Genomic DNA, 18,247 nt, shown 5'->3' with positions numbered 1-18,247 from the left:
CTACTGAAACCCACCATGTGCTGGTATTTGGAGAAGCCCAGGCAAGGTCTCTACTTACTGGTACTGTCACATCATCATAAAAACTCCATGCCAAAGCCCATCTCATTGTCCGACCTTGACAGAATTCAGTGTAGGTGACTTTAGGAACCTGAAACCAACAAAGTAACATCTCATCAAAGTAAAATCATTTGACCAATAGGTTTCTGGCTGCTGCCTCACATAAAATTATGTGCTGGTCCTTGTTTTTGTTAGTCAATAAACACGATTATCCAAAACCAGCTATGCATAGTTGCCTAATAAGTAATGAATAAATTTTCTCTCAACAATGCTGTTTTTTTTTCCTCCCATAAAACATGAGAATTTGCAGATCTGGCTTAAAAGTCAAATATGAAACACAAATACTGTTCTTTCAGAGAATCATCTGTAAAATGATTTTTACAAATGGCTTTTTGTTTTCTTTTCTAAGAAAGAGAGCCAACCAAATACTGGCTAGAAATGGATACATAGTCTCCCTTTTGTCTATCAGATTTTAGGAAAGAAAAAGGAACCACTTTGTAGTTTTTCCAATTATAACAGGGAAAAGGTATTGCGAGGAAAACAGGATGAGGTACATGTCAGAGAGAAACCAGAAATCCAAAAACCTGATGTCTACCACTGACCCCACCCACACCCAACCTCTTTTAATTCCTAAAAGATGCCGTCCTAATTCTTTTGATTGTGGAGCAAGGAAGTCATCATCTTACTCATACCATACCACTACATGAAAAGGGGTGGGTGGGGCAGCAAGTATTCTTTCACCACCTGTAGTTCAAAACAGGAGTGACGGGCTGAACTCATATATGGGCTGATAACTATCGAGGGAAGCACACTGTAGTGAAGCCACATTCTAATTCCAGCTGTTCTTCAATAACTACCGGTGTGATCCAGAACACGTCCCTCAACTTAGCTAGCCTTTGGTTTTGCTTCTATAAAAAGAAGGCCTTGTTTTAATCATCTATTAAAAGTTCTTTCTAGCCCTAAAATTAAACAATTAAAAGAGGGAAAAAAAAATCCTCACATTTAGTTTCAGGGTATAAATGAAAATTCTAGAGTCAAACTACCATCCAAAATAGATACACCGGAAGAGTGATGGCAGAGAGCCTTACCCCTTGAATGCGAAGCTCTTTCTTCAGAGGAGCCAGACTACATTTCTTTCCCAGCATACAACTATACCACCTGGAAAAAAATCAAGACAAGTAAAACACTGTTTACGTGGTTACATTTTTAAATTAAGCATTACTCAAGTGAAAAAGATGCAAACACTGCGTCAAATTGTAAGTAATAACAAAAACTGTTACAATGTATTTAGAGAAAGACTAAATCTAGTAATGGAAAACAAGCCCAAAGCAACTTAAAAAAAATAATAATAACTTAGAGCTCTTTAATGCTTCGGGGCTGTATGTACTTGGACACAGAGGGAAGGGATAAGAAACGTCTCACCTATAGTAATCAGAATGAAGGCCATTTGGCTCTAGGAAAGAAATTAGCCAATAAATAACAAGAACACGTATAAACACCCCCTGCACCATAACAGAAGAACCTGTAAGATCTAGCATGAACCTGTTTTTTCAGATGTCCTCACCTATAAATATTTTAAGTAGCATTTTCCCTCTTTTATATATTCCTTTAGAGTTTCAACACACCATGAAATCAATTTGTTCTATTAAAAAACCTGAAGAGGAAGTACAAGGAAGTTGGAGTGATGTGGATAAAATGTAAAAGGACAGAATTCATTTCTTCTAATTATTCTAAAATTTTGCAAAGTATAAGATTTATACAGAACTTCTACTTCAGCCCATGAAGGATTAACTATTATGAGAATTACCATTCCAACATAAAAACTAGGAAATTAGACAAAATATATAAAACAACTGTTTTTAGACATTGGACAATTGGCAGTGCAGGCCTATGATCTCTGAGAGAGGAAAACAAACAAAAGTGAGCCCTACAATTCTCAGAGCTTACTTCCTGAGGACAATTCTAGGCTACACTGCAGGGAAAAGAAATCCAAATGCCAAGATGATGAGATGCAAGAGGTCCATGAAATAAAGGAGGCATCTTATAGAGTCCTCGAAAGGATACTGCTTTGTAATGGGGCTAAATGTTATTCTAGATCTACCCTAATAAAGCTTAAAAACAAGCCTCAAAAGGATCAAACTGTTTCCAAGTAACTTAAGCAGGTGACAAGACAAAGTCTAACACCTTTTTTTTCTTTTGGTCACTTGCTGTCTGCTATTTGCTCTAACACTCTTTAAAGGAATACAATGAAATCAAGCACTAAAAATATAAGATTTGCAAAGCCCAGAATCCAGTCAAAATCACCAGGCATTCGAAGAAGCAGGAAAATATGAGCCCCCCCACATCCAAGAGAAAAAACAATCATTAGAAACAGAGCCAAAAATGAGAGAGATGATGGAATTAGCAAATAGTAAGGTTTTAAAACAGCTATTAGACACAGGAATGCAAAGGTAGTTCAACGTAAGAAAATCAATGAATATAATTTATCACATTAATAGAAAAAGGAAAAAAATCAACATGATTATCTCAACCAATGCAGAAAAGACATCTGAAAAAAATCCAGCATGTTTTCATGATAAAAATACTCAGACAACTAGACATAGAAAGGAACTTCTTCAACATGATAAAAAGCCTTTACGAAAAATGCATAGCTCACATCACACACAATGGTGAAAGACAAAGACAATCAACAATAAAACCCTGGACAAGAGGGTGAAATGGACTTTCAGACTAACTTATCAAGATAATCACATGCTTAGACATCAGAAAAAATTACAGGCCATACTAAGAAAAAGGAAGACATGGCTCAGTCAAGGGAATAAACTAAAATTTCAAGCAAATTTAATATAGTAACATATACAAAGAATATATTGTGACCAAGTGAGGTTTATGCCAAAAATGCACCACTGGCCTAAAATTAAAAAACCTATCAAAGAAAAAATAAATAAATATAAGTGACCATATTAACAGAATAAAAGAGAAAAACATGTTATTGTCACAATAGAAGCAGAAAATGCATTTGACAAAATTCAACATCCATTCATGAAACAACCCTCAACAAACTAGGAATAGAAGGATACTTGTTCAACCCAGTAAAGTACATATAACAAACTCTATAGCCAACATCATACTTATTGGTGAAAGGCTAAATACTTTCCCCATGAGATTGGGAATGAGGAAAATATACTCTCACCACTTCTACTCAAAATTGTACTGGAGATACCAAGTCAGTGCAATAAGGCAAGAAAAGGAAATAAAATGCATATAAATTGGAAAGAAAGAAGTAAAACTTTCTTTATTCACAGAAGTCATGGTCATCTATGTAGAACAGTCTACTAAATGTAAGAAAAGCTGCAAGAACTAATAAGTAAGTTTAGCAAAGTATATTAACACAAGGGCAATATAAAATCAATTCTATTTCCATATACTAGCATTAAACAATTAGAAATTAAAGTCTGAAAATTCAATTTGTAATAGAATCAAAATACACAAAATACTTTAGGAATATAGTTAACATAATATGGGTAAGAAAAATAAAGACCTAAATCAACGGGGAGATCTACCATGTTGGAATGGAGGACTCAATATTGTTAAGGTCTCTATTCTCTCCAATTTGACCCATAGTTTCAAGCAATCCCAATAAAACCCAGTTGGCTTTTTTGTAGAAATTTACAAGCTGATTCTAAAATGTATATAGAAATATAAAGGACCCAGAATAACCAAAATAATTTTAAAAAAGAACAAAGTTGAAGGACTTAACATTACCTGAATTCAAGTCTTCCCATAAGGCTACAATAATCAATACAATATGGCATTGGCACAAAAACAGATAGATAGATCAAGAGAAAAGAATAGGGTCTAGAAAAAGACTCAGTTATACAGTAAATTGACATTAAACAAAGGTACCACCTTGGGGAAAGTACAGTCTTTTAAACAAATGGTGTAGAAAAACTGAATATCCATACGGAAAGAAAATAACTCAACCTGGGTGTAATATGCAAAAATTTAAACATAATGGATCACAAATCAACTATAAGAGCTAAAATGATTAACTTCTTGAAGAAAACATAACAGAAATTCCCTGTGACCTGAGGTTAGGCAAAGATTCCCTAAGAAACGAAAAACACAAATCATAAAATAGAAAATCGATAAAATACACTTGACTAAAATTTAAAAAGGTTTGCTCTTCAAAAGACATTTTTATAAAAATGCCAAGACAAGCCACAGAGTGGGAGGAAATACTTGCAAAACACATCTAGAAAAAGACTTGTATTCAGAATATACAAGGAAATTCTGCAATTCAATAAGATTAATAATAATCCAATAAAGAGAGATATAGGCATGGCCAACAAGCACATGAAAAGATGCTTAATATCAGTAGTCATCAGGGAAATGCAAGTTAAAACCACATGAGATACCATTATATACCCATTAGAATAAATAAATTTTTAAAGGATGACAATACCAAATGTATGGAATGCTCATACATTGCTAGTGGGAATGTAAAGTGGTATAGCCATATTGTAAATCAGTCTGTCAACTTCCTATAAAATTAAACATATACTTACAATAGGACTCAATATTCCTACTCATAAGTATTTACTCAGGATAGAGAATAACTTTTGTTCATACAAAAACTTGTATGCAAATATTCATAAGAATTTTAATCATACTAGCCCAAACCTGGAAATGACCCAAATGTCCATCAACTAGTGAATGGATTAAAAGTTATGGTATATCCATACAATGGCATACTATTTAGCAATAAAGGGGACAAACTACTGATATAAAAAAATTGTGTATATGCTACAACGAAAGAAGCCAAATGGAAAATACTAAATTTTGTATGATTCCATGTATATGAAAGTCTTAAAAAAAAAAAGCTAAACTGCTGTAACAGAAAGCAGATTAGTGGTCCCTAGTGGTTGGGGGTGGTGTACTGACTGACTGCAAAAGGGCACTAGTGAACTTTTTAGGGTGATAGAAATGTTCTATATCTTGATTATGGTGGTAATAACATGTATGCATTTGTCAAAACTCATCGAATTTTATACTTAAAATTGGATAATTGTACTATATGCAAACAATACCTCAATAAAACAATTAAATATGTAACAGTATAAATTTGATGTATCTTATACCTTCAAAAATGTATAAAGAATAATCATATAAAAATGTTTTGCATATTTCCTTTCTGTTTTACAATAGCTTGTGCACACTAGCAATACATATTTTGTGTCCTGCTTTTTTCACTAAGCATCAAAATTATTCCCATGTCTTTCAAAATTCATCTAATTGTACATTAAGGAGAAATTTCAGATAAAGGGGATACGCATTCAATATATTTTTTACATACAAAATAACTACGATGATGGTGAATTTTAAAGTATTAAGAGAAATAAACTGTCCTACCTAAACTACTTTAAAAATATCTGAGTGAATTTACTTACAAAACAATTTCATTTGGTGATTTAAAAATGTTTGGAATAAAAACAATATGCTCCTTTTAAGAAGCCATTTTAAAAATGGAGAAATCATTGATCAGGAATTAAAAACCTTGGGTACATTATGAACAAGATGAAAGAAGAGAAATTAAGAGCAATTAGTGCTCACATAGTATCAGCACAACATAGGTTAATTAACACCTTTCTTTTAAATCAGCATCCTGAACAGATTAGATTGAATCCACCAGAAATCACGATATGGCCTAGACAAAGACAAAAGAAAAATACTCTAAGGCCTTCTTCAGGAGATGAAGGAGAGCAAATATTTCAATAAGCAATGGCTTATAACAGTTAACCATGTCACTGGTATTTAATATAAGCTTAGGAGAGTTCATATTTCTTTTAACTCTTATTCTAAGCTGAATACTGTATTGTAAATCTTTAAGTTTCAACCTCATCAATATATTGTTTTCTACAACAATTATATTTCTTATAGAAAAAGCAGAAGTAACTAGATGTGTTAAAAACATTGTTTTAGCTTCACTTGAAAAAATGTCTCCCTGTTAGATCCCAGGTACTCTCGACAGACATCTTGTGACAACTAAGGGAAGCACAAGTACAAAAAATTGAGCAAAAAGAATATCTAGTACTCAAGAGGCTTTGAACCCATTTTCATTACAGCATTTAGCAATTCTTCTGAGACAGTAGGTTCCAAGAAAAATTACTTTGAAATAATTTCAAACCTACAAGATTAGTACAAATGACTCCAGTATACCCTTCACCTAGATGCATCAATTAACACTTTCCCCCATTTGCTTGCTGTGCGTGTGCATTTTTTCTAAACCATGTGAGAGTTCACTGCAGACCTCATCATGCTCTTTAAACCCGAAATATTTCAGCATATACATGTGGTGTTATAACCACAGAACAATTATCATATTAAGGAAATTTAACATCTATTAACTGAAAAACAGTCCATATTCAAATTTTACCAGTAATGCTCTTCACATGGATTTATTCCACTGACGCAAGATCCAATCTAGGATCAAGCGTTTCATTTACCTGTCTTTATTTTCCTTCAATGTGGAATGAGTCCTCAGTTTTTTTGTGACTCTGATGATCTTGACATTTTTGGAGAATTACTTTATAAAATCCCTGAATTTGGTTTGCCTGAAGTTCCCTCATGATTAGAGTCAGGTTATACATTTCTGGCAGGACGAGCACAGAGGTGCTATTGTGTCCTGGGTGCAACACACCAGAAGATGATCACCTGGTCAAGGTGGTATCCCCTCAGGTTTCTCCATTGTAAAGTTACCATATTTTTCCTTATAACTAAGTAAGTAATCTGCAGGGAGAAACTTTGAAACGCTAAATATCCTGTTCCTTTTTAAATTTTCCATTGTTATTTCTTCCATGAATCAATCATCTCACTAATATGAACTAATTATAATACGTAAACTCATAGACACAAAATCTAGAATATAGGTTACCAGAGGACAGAATAAGGCTTGAGAATGGGGAGCGGTTCCTTAATATGTACAGAATTTTTAACTAGGTCAAACTTAAACATTTGGAAATGGATAAAGATGTCAGAAGCACATTATTGTGAGCATAAATTAACATGCTGAATTGAGGGTGAATGTGGTGGAAAGGGGAAGTTTAGAGTCATGTATGTTACCAGAAGGAAACCTGGAGGTGAAAACATGGGAATGTATAACACAGTGAATCTTCTGGATGATAATAACTGTGATTATTTGTGATTAACTCTACAAATATAAAAAACTTCTTTCATGAACTAGAACAAAGTACAACACTGTTACAAGGAGTTAATAATAGAAGAGTACATGGGAAAAAACATACATATGGTAAACTATGGACTCCGGTTAACAGTAATATCTTAACATTCTTTCATCAACAGTAACAAATGTACCACACCAATGCTAGGGGTCAATAATGGAGGGAGGGATAAGGGGTATGGGATGTTTTGGGTTTTCTTTTTCATTTTTCTTTCTTTTTCTGGAGTAAAGAAAATGTTCAAAAATTGATTGTGGTGATAAATGCACAACTATGTGATGATACTGTGAGCCAATGATTGTGTACTTCGGATGGACTGTAATGGTGTGTGAATATATCTCAGTAAAATTGGGGGGTGGGGAGAGATATTCCAGTCTCATCTTACATTTATCCTGACCCAGCCCTGGAAACGACCATTTCTCCAAAGGACCCAGTTTGTTTTTTTTTTGTTTTTTTTTTTGTTTTGTTTTGTTTTTTTTTAGTGGAGAATGGATATAAAGGAACATTTTTGTTGTTTTTGTATTTATTTATTTCTAGTATTTTGTCTTTTTTTACTCATATTTTTAAATTGTAGAATATAACATATATACATAGAGGTGATAACTTTCCAGGTGCAATTTAACAACTAATTAGAGCAATTTCAAAGAATGTTATGGGTTACAGTTCCACAGTTTCAGTTATTTCCTTATTGTGAAATACATATACAAAAAGGTGATAACTTTCAAATGCAATTTAACAAGTAGTTATAGAATAAATTTCAAAGGATGATATGGGTTACAGTTCCACCATTTCAATAAAGAAACATTTTTTTAAGCAATGGTACTTATGATGGTTAGATTCATGTGTCAACTTGGCCCAGGTGATGGTGCCTAGTTGTTTGGTCAAGCAAGCACTGGCCTGATTGTTACTGTGAGGATATTTCGTGAACTTAAATCACAAGTTGACAGCATCCATGGCTGATTGTATCTACAATCAACTGAGGCAACTGCCTTCAACAATGAGACATCTCACCCAATCAGTCGAAGGCTTTAAAAGAAGTTATGATTTTGGCAGAGAGATTAACATCTCCACTTCAGCCAGGCAGCTTCTCCTGGGAAATTCATTCAAAACCTTCATCAGAGCTCCCAGTTTGCAGCCTGACCTACAGAATTTGGATTTGTGCATCCCCACAGTAAAGTAAGACAATTTTAAGAAAAATCTCATAATGTTTACAAATATTTCCTCTCAGTTTTTCTCCCTAGAGAACTCTGGCTACACAGTTTCTTAAAACCCTAAACTAAAATGTAACATAGAAAAGAAAAACAGAGGTTTGGGATGAGAGGGACTGCAAGCCTATTCTAAAAACTCATTCTCTATTAATAGAGCCAAAACTTTGCTGCCTATGATATTTATTATTTTTTATTATTTTTTAACTTTATTTATCAAAAAATCAAAAAACAAAATCAACATTTCAAATAAAACAAAAACAAAGGAATAAGAAAAACAAATAACCTAAAATAACTACTTTGCTTCCAACATGCTCCTACCATACCCCAAGAAAATTAACAAACCATAGCCGTTCCTCAAACAAAACAAAGGAATAAGAAAAACAAATAACCTAAAATAACTACGTTTCTTCCAACATGTTCCTATCATACCCAAGAAAATTCACAAAACTTAATCGTTCCTGAGCATTCCTGGAACACTGAGACTACACTCAATAGCTTATCTGCTCTTATTAGATGACTGTTTCCCCTTCACTAGTTGGTGTCTATCTCTAGGTCCCCGACATTCTTCAAAATAAAATATTTATTTTACATTTTTCACAGAGTTCACATTGGTGGTAACATACATCAGTTTTTGTGTCTGACTTATTTCACTCAGCATTATGTCTTGAAGGTTCATCCATGTTGTCATATGTTTCAGGACCTCGTTCGTTCCTACTGCCACGTAGTATTCCATCGTGTGTATATACCACATTTTGTTTATCTACTCATCTGATGAAGGACATTTAGATTGTTTCCATTTCTTGGCAATTGTGAATAATACCACTATGAATACCGGTGTGCAAATATCTGTTCGTGTCACTGCTTTCAGATCTTCTGGGTACATACCGAGAAGTGAAATTGCTGGATCCTAGCGTAACTTGATACCTAGTTTTCTGAGGAATTACCAAACTGTCTTCCACAGTGGCTGTATCATTATACAGTCACACCAGCAGTAAATAAGAGTTCCAATTTCAACATATCCTCTCCAGCATTTGTAGTTTCCTGTTTGTTTAATAGTAGCCATTCTAATTGGTGTGAGATGATATCTCACTGTGGTCTTGATATGCATCTCCCTAATAGCTAGGGAATATGAATATTTTTTCATGTGTTTTTTAGCCATTTGTATTTCCTCTTCACAGAAATGTCTTTTCATATCTTTTGTCTGTTTATAATTGGGCTGTCTGTACTACTGTTAAATTGCAGAATTTCTTTATATATGCAAGATATCAGTCTTTTGTCATATACAGGGTTTCCAAATATTTTTTTCCATTGAGTGGGCTGCCTCTTCATCTTTTTGACAAATTCCTCTAAGGTACAGAAGCTTTCAATTTTGAGGAGTTCCCATTTATCTATTTTATCTTTCTTTGGGTGTAAGGTCTAAGAAGCGACCTCCTAATACAAGGTCTTGAAGATGTTTCCCTGCATTATCTTCAAGGAGTTTTATGGTATTGTCTCTTATACTGAGGTCTTTGATCCATTTTGAGTTAATTTTTGTGTAGGGTATGAGATAGGGGTCCTCTTTCATTCTTTTGGATATATATATCCAGCCTTCCCAGCCCCAATCATTGAAGAAACTGTTACGTCCCAGTTCAGTGGTTTTGGGGGCCTTATCAAAGATCAGTTGACCATAGATCTGGGGCTCTATCTCTGAATTTTCAATTCGATTCCATTGATCAATATGTCTGTATTTGTGCTGGTACCATGCTGTTTTGACTACTGTGACTTTATAGTAAGCTTCAAAGTCAGGAAGTGTTAAGGCCCCTTGCTTCATTTTTCTTTTTTAGAATGTTTTTAGCAATTTGGGGCATCTTTCCCTTCCAAATATATTTGATGTCTAGCTTTTCCAAGTCTACAAAGTAGGTTGTTGTAATTTTGACTGGAATTGCATTGAATCTGTAGATGAGTTTGGGTAGAAATTGACATGTTAAAAATTTTTAGCTTTCCTATCCATGAACATGGAATATTTTACCATCTTTTTAGGTCCCCTTCTATTTCTTTTAGTAAAGTTACGTAATTTTCTATGTATAGGTCTTTTACATCCTTGGTTAAATTTTTCCTAGGTACTTGATTTTTTTAGTTGCTATTGAGAATGGAATCTTTTTCTTGAGTGTCTCTTCAGTTAGGTCACTTCTAGTGTATAGGAACATTACTGACTTATGTGCATTAATCTTGTATCCCGCCACTTTGCTAAATTTGTTTATTAGCTCAAGCAGCTGTGTTGTTGATTTCTCAGGATTTTCCAAATGTAAGATCATATCAGCAGCAAATAATGACAGTTTTACTTCTTCCTTTTCAATTTGGATGCCTTTTATCTCTTTGTCCTGCCGAACTACTCCAACTAGCACTTTAAGCACAACGTTGAATAACAGTGGTAACAGCTGGCATCCTTGTCTTGTTCCTGATCTTAGAGGGAAGGCTTTCAGTCTCTTGCCATTGAGTACTATGCTGGCTGTGGGTTTTTTCATATATGCCCTTTATCATACTGAGGAAGTTTCCTTCAAGTCCTACCTTGTGAGGTGTAAGAATTGAAGGAAACTTTCAAAAAAGGATGCTGGATTTTGTCAAATGCTTTTTTAGAATCTATTGAAATGATCATTTGATTTTTCCCTTTTGATTTGTTAATGTATTGTATTACATTGATTCATTTTCTTATGTTGAACCATCCTTGCATGACTAGAATGAACCCCACTTGGTCATGGTGTAGATTTTTTAATGTATCTTTGGATTCGATTTCCAAGTATTTTGTTGAGAGTTTCTGTGTCTATATTCATGAAGGAGATTGGCCCGTAGTTTTCCTTTCTTGTATAACCTTCACCTGGTTTTGTTATTAGAGTAGTGTTAGCTTCATAAAATGAGTTAGGTAGTGTTCCATTTTCTTCAATTTTTGAAAGAGTTTAAGTAGATTGGTGGCAGTTCTTGGAAAGTTTGGTAGAATTCCTGGGTGGAGCCATCTGGCCCTGGGCATTTTTCTGTGGGAAGCTTTTTGAACAAGCTGGTATGCCATCTGTACTCCAATAAATCTTTACCTTCTAAATCTGTGTCATTAATTGAATGGTACATTTCTTTTTAGACTCAAAAACCTAATTGGATCTCAGTCAAAGATGAAACCAGAGGTCAAAGATGAAACCAGAGGTCAAAGATGGCCATCCGTAACACACAGATAAATCTACGATGGCTCAAAATCAAACAAGACAAGGTGGGGCATTCTTTGTAATAGTGAAAAAAGAGATCTAAATGTCAGGTTAAGGAATTACTTACTTATGGACTGTTGTGAAGCTATTTAAAATGCTGATATGTAGACTATCAGCCATAAAGAAACAAGAATGACAGAAAGTAAAGTTAAAAACATAAGCAAAGACGAAGTAGTGACTACTCAGCAGCCACCATGGAGGCAGGAAGGCAATGGCATGACTTATTTAAAATTCTGAGAGAGAAAAATTTCCAACCAAGAATACTTTATCCAGCAAAGCTCTCCTTCAAATTTGAGGGAGAGCTTAAAATTTTCACAGACAAACAAATGCTGAGAGATTTTGCTAATAAAAGACCTGCCCTACTTCAGATACTAAAGAGAGCCCTACCAACAGAGAAACAAAGAAAGAAGAGAGAGATGTGGTGAAAGGTTCAGTACTAAAGATTCAATATTGGTTCATTAAAGGACAATAAAAGAGAGAGGGAAAAAAATATATCTGACAAACACAAACCAAAGGATAGGATGGCTGATTCAAGAAATGCCTTCACAGTAATAACGTTGAATATAAAGGGCTTAAACTCCCCAATTAAAAGATATAGATTGGCAGAATGGATTTAAAAATATGAACCATCAACATGTTGCATACAAGAGATTCATCTTAGACACAGGGAAACAAAGAAATTGAAAGTGAAAGGATGGAAAAAATATTTCATGCAAGCTACAGCCAAAAAAAAGCAGCAGTAGCAATATTAATCTCAGATAAAGTAGACTTTAAATGCAAGGATGTTACGAGAGACAAAGAAGGCCACTACATACTAATAAAAGGGGCAATTCAACAAGAAGAAATAACAATCATACAAATTTATGCACCCAATCATGGTGCCACAAAATACATGAGGCAAACACTGGCAAAACTAAAGGAAGCAATGGATGTTTCCAAAACAATTGTGGGAGACTCCAACACATCACTCTCTCCTATAGACAGATCAACCAGACAGAAGACCAATAAAGAAACTGAAAACCTAAACAACCTGATAAATGAATTGGATTTAACAGACATATACAGAACATTACATCCAAAATCACCAGGATACACATTCTTCTCTAGTGAACACGGAACTTTCTCCAGAACAGACCATAGGCTGGGCCATAAAACAAGCCTCAATAAATTTTTAAAAAGTTGAAATTATGCAAAGCACATTCTCTGACCACAATGGAATACAATTAGAAGTCAATAAGCATCAGAGACTTAGAACATTCACAAACATCGGGAGGTTAAACAACACACTCCTAAAATAAATGGTTTATAATGTAGAATGTAGGGGAACTAGCAATAGAGGGCAATTAATGAAGGGGGAAGGATAACCCAATAAGAAGAGAAAAGCTATCGTGGGTGAATTTAACGTTCTGGGAATGCCCAGGAATGACTATGGTCTGTTAATTTCTGATGGCTATAGTAGGAACAAGTTCACAGAAATGTTGCTATATTAGGTTACTTTCTTGGGGTAGAGTAGGAACATGTTGGAAGTAAAGTAGTTATCTTAGGTTAGTTGTCTTTTTCTTACTCCCTTGTTATGGTTTGTTTGAAATGTTTTTTATTGTATATCTTTTTTTTAATTTTTTTTTGATTAAGTTAATTAAAAAAAAAGTTAATTAAAAAAAAATGAAAAAAATATGCAGAGCCCTCTTGAGGAGCTGGTGGAGAATGCAGGGGTGTTGGACTTCCCCACCTCGATGGTTGCTGATGTGCTTACAGACATAAGGGACTGGTGGTTGATGGGCTGAGCCCTTTACCATGGGACTTGCCACTGGCAAGACTGTTGCTGCAAAGGAGAAGATAGGCCTGCCTATAATTGTGCCTAAGAGACTCCTCCCGAATGCCTCTTTGTTGCTCAGATGTGGCCCTCTCTCTCTAGCTAAGCCAACTTGGCAGGTGAAATCACTGCCCTCCCCACTACATCTGACACCCAGGGGAGTAAATCTCCCTGGCAACATGGAATATGACTCCCGGGGAGGAATCTAGACCCGGCATCATGGGATAGAGAACATCTTCTTGACCAAAAGGGGGACGTGAAAGGAAATGAAATAAGCTTCAGTGGCAGAGTGATTCCAAAAGGAGCCAAAAAGTCACTCTGGTGGGCACTCTTATGCACAATAAAGACAACCCTTTTTAGGTTCTAATGAATTGGAATAGCTAGCACTGAACACCTGAAACTATCGAACTACAACCCAGAACCCATGAATCTTGTAGACAATTGTATAAAAATATAGCTTATGAGGGGTGACAATGTGATTGGGAAAGCCATAAGGACCACACCCCCCTCTGTCCAGTTTATGGATGGAAGAGTAGAAAAATGGGGGGAAAAAAAGAAAAAAAAAAAAAAAGGTACCCAGTGTTCTTTTTTACTTTAATTGTTCTTTGTCATTTTAATTTTTATTCTTATTATTTTTGTGTGTGTGGTAATGAAAATGTCAAAAATTAATTTTGGTGATGAATGCACAACTATATAATGGTACTGTAAACAAATGAATGTACGCTTTGTTTTGTATGACTGCATGGGAAGTGAATATTTCTCAATAAAAATGAATTAAAAAAATAAAAATAAAAGCATCAGCAGAAGACAACATTCTTTGTATTCATGATAACAACCAAGTGAATTAGAAAGGGAGGAGCTAGAAGGTAATGCACCCAAAATAAGCTACCAATTGTGTCTGAGTGGTGAGATCAATGTTTTCTCCATTTTCTAATTTTCTGTAACTGTGGTTATACTGTTTAAGAGACAGCAAAATTATGAATAATAGTAATATTATCTAATATTTACAGAGCACTTCTCACAGTCTACAAACGCATAGTATACATAATTTCACTCATAACAACCATAATAAAAGGTAATATTCCAGTTTTATAGACAAGAAAACTGAAGCGGCTTACCCTTTTATAAAAGTAAGTAAAAGGCATCCTAGAACTGAACATAGCTTTCAACCAGAGTTCACTAAAAGCTCAATTATAAAATCTACATTTGCTCTCTGCAACCATTACTAATAGCACCCCTTAATTATACTATTAACCAGTTTTAAAAAACAGAAAAATGGGGGTGGTGGAGGGGGAAGAGGGCTCTACCTTTAAATAAAATACCAAAGTACCCATAGTATTTCCTTTCAATACAGTGGACCATGGCATTAAGTCGCTTGGATTCCTGTAACAGTTAAGAATTAAAATGACCCTATTTGATCCTTATTATTATTAGTGATTATATCAAATATATGTTCAATTATATGATCACCCTTTGAAGTAGTTATTATCTCATCTTACTAATAAGAAAACAAAATTACAAAGATAAGTCTTTCAAAAGACCCAGATTTTCAATTTTATTGCCTACCCAAGTATATGGATTATATATAAAAGTATCCCAACACTTGGCAGGGGGTAGGGAATAGAAAGGAAAAAGCAAAAAGAGGGAGAATGGGTGAGGCCAGTGTTAAGTTGGTGCTTTATAAGAGACAGATCTCTGGTTCCCAGAAAAACCATGAAATCATTGCCACAAGGGCACCAGCTGTGGAGCTAAAACCTGCAAGCAGAATTCAGGCCATGAGAGGTTCCATATAGAGAGTATAGTAATTTATCTATAGGTTAGTTAGGTGGGTGAATTCCTAGAAAAGAGAATGCTATTAAGTAAGCTCTGGCCACAAGGTGTAAAAAGTGAAAGTAAAGGTGACAAGCACTTCATCAACAATAGAAAGGCTATCTGCTTAGAAGTCCACCTGCAGCTTGGGGCTGCAGAGGCTGTGTGGGGTGGTGGAAAAGAGCACTGGACCAAAGTTAGGAGATCTGGGTCCCAGTTTTCTCGTATGTCAAATGAACAGACTGGATAACTTTACCTCCCATGTTCCTTCCAGCTACAAAATTCCTTTAAATAAACATAAACCTTAGTTGACACCTGAACCTTGAAGGGGAGGGGAGGTATATTCAGTGTCATCACCAAGATCAGTTCAACAAATGTAGCTTATTTTGCCCCATAATGTTGCAAATTCTGCTTAGTTTCTATACCTCTGCAGAGAAAGGAAGAAAAAAGTTCTAGCGGGATATGAAATAGATGATTGGGTTAAGATATTTGTCTTTAAACCCTTATTTTTTAGAGTTTTAACATGGGCAGTTTTCACAGCTTTCTAAAATTTCAGAGTCTCATAGTGGTATAAACACTGTGACGTCAACTATAAAAATATACATGAGGATATGAACTGGTAATATGTATGAATAAAAAGTATGTGAAATTGTGAACAATATTTGTGAGCAATATTTTATTTCAAAAAAAAAAAACCAGTGCTATTCTTTTTTCAACAAAAATCACTTCATTTCTTCCCTTCTTCCTTTATTTTCCCTCTCAACCTGCCTGAGTCTGAACAGGGCAAACAAAACTGCTGATCATAACTAGGTAACCTTTCCCATATATGATAACAAGTTCAAAACAGTCAGCTCTTTAGAGACATATGATGGGCTCTAGCAATTTATCCTTCTAGTAAACTTACAACTTTCATTCATTTGAGTGCTGCCATAGAGCCAAGTACAGGCAGTCTTGAAACATACTAAACCAATTTCTATTCCTTTAAAATGAATTTTCTGCAGTTCAAACAGGACTTCTGAAATAATAGGAATTCATTATATTGTCTGTTAAAAAGCATCCCCAAACTCCAGAGTACAGTAGCCTTGAAGTGTCCCCTACAAAAAGACAGTTCCCATTCTCCTGTTGATTCCAGTCCCCTCAAAAGCTGACATACTGAAATGTTCATGGCCCTAGTTACCTCTTTACATGAGTTTCAGTGTTCCGGTACCTTCTTTAAGTTTACTCACTCAGACTCTTTTCAGTGCTTAGTGTAACTTAATTCTCTTTCTTCTTCAACTATCCTAATATGCCTTTGAAAAAACCAACTTAAAGTAAGAATGTATTGACCTTTGGTTTCAATGATGTATAATTCTTCTGAGAATGAGAATACAATAATCAAGTTGCTGTCCACACTTCTTAAATGAACTCACATATAATAAATGAGGATGTCCAGTTGATTTTAGAATTGTCCTTTTACTAAAACAAGCAGTTTAAGCATCTGTAAATCCAAAAGGAAAAAAAGAAAAAGAAAAAAATCTACCCTGTATCCCAAAGCTAAATACTAGGGTTGAAAGTCCCTTTAGTTTTGAACTACATTATCCATCATTTCTACCACACATGGCAGGGTGAGAAGTCAGGCGAGACACATAGCTCTTCTTGAGCACCTTATGCTACTTAATGACAGGTATGTTGTCCAAAATAATTAGCTATTAAAAAGGAACAGCCTCTTCTTGAACTGGTTAGAGATCTCAGTTTCCCTTCATTATAGCTCAATGTCCTCACATCTGTCATTGTTTGGGAGATTGATTCCAAAAACATAATTTGCTTCAAGGACTAGGCAACAAATTTATTCTGGTTCACGGGACAGATCTGAACCCATCTGTTTTCTAATCAAAAGCCATATTTGAATCAGTTTTATTCCATCACAATACCATACTAATGGGAGCAATACAATCATATGGTATTTTCCTTTGTACCCATGTAGTATAAATGATTCGAGGAAACGCAAATAAATTAAAGGCATGAGATCGGCCTTAGAAACATAGTCGTTGCAGACTGTAGAATCTGCTACCTTTTCCATCATTATCTGTTTATTCTTCAGATCACTGTGATTACCTTTCCTTTGTGTGACTTGGTTTCTTTTGGAATTGCATAGGGAAAGAAAAAAAGGGGCAATATTCCCATGCTGTAACAAACAAGTTATTAGCTTACCTTAATCTTTTTTTAAGTTGTAAACTGTCATGGATGATTCTTTTGACAAACTCTAATTCACCTCCTTCTGCCATGATCTCTGTGATACCTCCTGTGTTTACAGAACTAGGTGGAGGTCTTCGAGGATTTCGAGAGTTTACTCCCTAAACCAACAACAACAAAAACCCTGGTGAAAAATTCTTACTCCATAAGAACAAAAGTCTTTGAATGTAATCTAGCTCTAAGTAATAATGCTTACATGTAATTTTACTTTGCAAATATTGTTAGGTTTAGGATTTAAAAATCATATAGCCACGCAATATTCTATTTTAAACACTGCATTCATGCAAATATTCCTTCTCATAGTCTCTTCTATCTTTCTGATTAAATATACAGAATTTTCACCTTTTTATGTAGTCCAGTCTTTTAATTATTTTATTTTTTTAGGTTTTCTGTTTTTGGTATCATACATAGAAAATCCTCCACTCAAATATTATGCAAATACTTACTTGTGTTTTCCTGTCTTCCTTTAACACTTTTATAGTTTCACTTTTAACATTTAAATATTTAATCCACCCCACCTCACATTATATATAAAATCTATCTCAAAATGGATCAAAAAACCTAGATTTAAGAGTTAAAACTACAAAACTCTTAGAAGAAACCTAGGATGAAACCCTTGTGGCCTTGGATTAGGAAACAGTTTCATAGATACAAAGCCAA

General features: G+C 34.7%; 1 protein-coding gene across 1 annotated transcript in view; it reads right to left on the bottom strand.

Annotated features, from left to right (window-relative positions):
* Positions 1 to 18,247, bottom strand: part of METTL16 (methyltransferase like 16) — a 124,880-nt gene that overhangs the window by 58,009 nt on the left and 48,624 nt on the right. Inside the window, exons 6-8 of the mRNA XM_037808969.1 lie at positions 17,546 to 17,688; positions 1,146 to 1,215; positions 59 to 148 (exon numbers count right to left, since the gene is read on the bottom strand). Of these exons, the coding sequence (XP_037664897.1) occupies positions 59 to 148; positions 1,146 to 1,215; positions 17,546 to 17,688 (303 nt within the window). The remainder of the gene's footprint in view (positions 1 to 58; positions 149 to 1,145; positions 1,216 to 17,545; positions 17,689 to 18,247) is intronic.

Source organism: Choloepus didactylus, chromosome 18 (genome assembly GCF_015220235.1).
Source record: "Choloepus didactylus isolate mChoDid1 chromosome 18, mChoDid1.pri, whole genome shotgun sequence".
NCBI lineage: Eukaryota > Metazoa > Chordata > Mammalia > Pilosa > Megalonychidae > Choloepus > Choloepus didactylus.
This window is presented reverse-complemented; position numbering and strand designations above follow the sequence as displayed.